Consider the following 3,245-nt stretch of genomic DNA (forward strand, 5'->3'; position numbering starts at 1 on the left):
GTTTACTCGATTCCGTGGATGGTGTTGAATCTTTTCCATTTACGGAACACGAACAAGTGCTGCCAACAAACGAGGCACGTCGCAATTCAATAATTATTTATGATGATATAGCTTGAGAGAAAGAAGATAACATGAGAGCCTTCTTCAGTACGGGGCGACACAGAGATGTTGATTGTCAGACCTACATTCGTATTCTCAAACATCTCGTACGCGACAATGCTAATTTGCTTATGCTCTTTAAGCTGAATGAAATGAATCTCAAGGACGTTTACGATAACCATGTAAACACTGATATGATGTACGTGCAGTTCAGAGACCTATGTTCGGCATGCTGGAACGAGAGCAAATGTGGGTTTCTCGTAATAGACAAGGATAGCGAACTCAACGAGGGTCGATATAGAAAAAGATTCGATTGCTTCGTGAGCATAAAAGAGTGATTATCGAAAAAATGGATACAGTAGCATTTTGGATTCAGTGATTGCAACATGCATCGTGAAAAACTTGAAGAGCAGAAAGACATCTTGCGTCAAATCGCTGAAGCTAGCGATTCGATTCGCAGAAAGCATCGAATGATAAAATTGGGTAAAGAGAATGTCGAGCATGCGATGAGTGAAGTGTTCAAACCGGTAGTGACTCTACTGCAGAAACTAGTGAACGTATCTCAAACAGAGCATAATACTATAAAAGATAAGATTAGAGATGAAATCAAAGATGAAATAAAAGATAATGTAGGAATGAATGATACGTTTGAAACAACGAATGAATCCTTTAATACGCTCAAAAATGATTCCACTATCGGGGAAATCAGTGATATTCAAGATGACGATAATGATGATGATGATGATGATGATGATGATGATGGTGATGATGGACACAAGAATGATGAGGATTTACCCGTTAATCGAAATGATTCGATGCAACGGTATCTTAATATGCTGCTACCAAGGCAGAATAAACAATTGAGTACTGTCTATGGTGTGCGTAAACTTTCCAAGAAGAAGTTGGTGGTTGGAGATTCACCTATAAGTTTTGAGGGTGATCAAATCCATATAGGCGATACCAGTTATCCGAAAACTAACGGTTTGATTGAACTCGTATTCAGGAAGATACCTAACGAAGCTCATGTAACCCAGGATGACTTGAACAATTACAAAAACATTATCATAAGAACGAATGCATATAAAAAGTACTATGAACCTGATGGTGATATTCGTAGGAGCAAGAGTTTCAAATTTAAAAATGTTATTACAAAACAATGGTATGGGCAAAGGTATTATACCACGTTACATGATCGCTCCTAAGGACAGACTAACGGATCAAGAGACTCGGTCGAGTGTAGCGCCAAGTACAGGCAACCCGCCGTCCGGGGCACGGCCCGCCGAGACTCTTTACTCGAAGCATCTTTTGTACCTGTGTTTCGACTCAAATATCTTATGAACGGCTGTATGTGAGACAAATTTATTGATACATTCACTCTAGGAATCAAGGGTTCTGAATTGATTGCCACCAAATTCAATACGGTTAGTGTACAGGATCAGGACGTATTCACATGGCGAGCGATATGATTTTATTTCAGATCCGGCGTCGTCGTCGTCGTCGTCGTCGTCGTCTTCGCACGTCCATTGCATTTTGTACACGACAGATGGCGCTGACTGTTGTGCGATCTTTACCTATTTGTACTCTGTATGGTGTTGGTAATTTACGAACACACAACACAATCAAATACACTTTATACGTGAAGCTACCGTTCATACCGAATTTCCAGATAGTATAAAGGTGCTTTCACAACAGTATAGAATTATTAAGTTTTTAATAGTATTCGTGTGGAGCGCGCGTATATGGGTGTATGTATATGTGTGCTTCGGCATAGTTCCTCGTACTTTAGGTGACAGTTTTTAGAGATACAGGATGCCCAGGTGTTCCTCTCCGTAGTTTCCTGTATCTAGGTGGCGGACGTGGAAGTCCAGGGTGTCCAGGTGTTCCGCTCCGTAGTTTCTTGTATCTAGGTGTCAGACGTGGAAGTTCAGGGTGTCCAGGTGTTCCGCTTCGTAGTTTCCTGCATCTAGGCGTCAGACGTGGAAGTTCAGGGTGTTCAGGTGTTCCGCTCCGTAGTTTCCTGTGTCCAGGTGTTGGATGTGGAAGTTCAGAGTTTCCAGGTATTCCGCTTCGTAGTTTTCTGCATCTAGGTGTCGGATGTGGAAGTTGAGGGTGTCCAGGTGTTCTGCTCCGTAGTTGCTTGTATCTAGTTGTTGTATGTGAAAGTCCAGGTTGTCCGGGTATTCCGCTCCGTAGTTTCCTGTGTCCAGGTGTTGGATGTGGAAGTTCAGGGTGTCCAGGTATTCCGTTCCGTAGTTTTCTGTATCTAGGTGTCGGATGTGGAAGTTGAGGGTGTCCAGGTGTTCTGCTCCGTAGTTGCTTGTATCTAGTTGTTGTATGTGAAAGTCCAGGTTGTCCGGGTATTCCGCTCCGTAGTTTCCTGTGTCCAGGTGTTGGATGTGGAAGTTCAGGGTGTCCAGGTATTCCGTTCCGTAGTTTTCTGTATCTAGGTGTCGGATGTGGAAGTTGAGGGTGTCCAGGTGTTCTGCTCCGTAGTTGCTTGTATCTAGTTGTTGTATGTGAAAGTCCAGGTTGTCCGGGTATTCCGCTCCGTAGTTTCCTGTGTCCAGGTGTTGGATGTGGAAGTTCAGGGTGTCCAGGTATTCCGTTCCGTAGTTTTCTGTATCTAGGTGTCGGATGTGGAAGTTGAGGGTGTCCAGGTGTTCTGCTCCGTAGTTGCTTGTATCTAGTTGTTGTATGTGAAAGTCCAGGTTGTCCGGGTATTCCGCTCCGTAGTTTCCTGTGTCCAGGTGTTGGATGTGGAAGTTCAGGGTGTCCAGGTATTCCGTTCCGTAGTTTTCTGTATCTAGGTGTCGGATGTGGAAGTTGAGGGTGTCCAGGTGTTCCGCTCAGTAGTTTCTTGTATCTAGGTGTCGGACGTAGAAGTCCAGAAGCGTGCAACAAGCTTCGGCGCTTCGCTCAAACTATAATATCCTCTCTGATGCTCGCACGGCCTGAGCTACGTAAATAATCCAGCACACTCTCCTCTCTTACGATTACCACACGGCTTCAACAAGCTGAACACCATTAACGACGCTTATATGCATTGAAGATTACATTCTCTTTAAAAATTTGTATATGTTTTTATGCATTTCTAGAGAAAGGGACTTACAAATTAAATTTATATCCCATTAAACATTTTCGACAAC

The 3,245-nt window shown here is 43.3% G+C and overlaps 1 protein-coding gene across 1 annotated transcript; it reads left to right on the forward strand.

The window, feature by feature from the left end:
* Positions 1-485: 485 nt before the first annotated feature.
* Positions 486-1,301, forward strand: LOC107270154 (zinc-regulated protein 8-like). Its single transcript, XM_015744888.1, has one exon. The coding sequence runs from the start codon at positions 486-488 to the stop codon at positions 1,299-1,301; it is 816 nt and encodes a 271-aa protein (XP_015600374.1).
* The last annotated feature ends 1,944 nt before the right edge of the window (positions 1,302-3,245 follow it).

Source organism: Cephus cinctus, unplaced genomic scaffold, assembly GCF_000341935.2.
Source record: "Cephus cinctus unplaced genomic scaffold, Ccin1 Ccin1_scaffold0706, whole genome shotgun sequence".
NCBI classification, from domain to species: Eukaryota; Metazoa; Arthropoda; class Insecta; order Hymenoptera; family Cephidae; genus Cephus; species Cephus cinctus.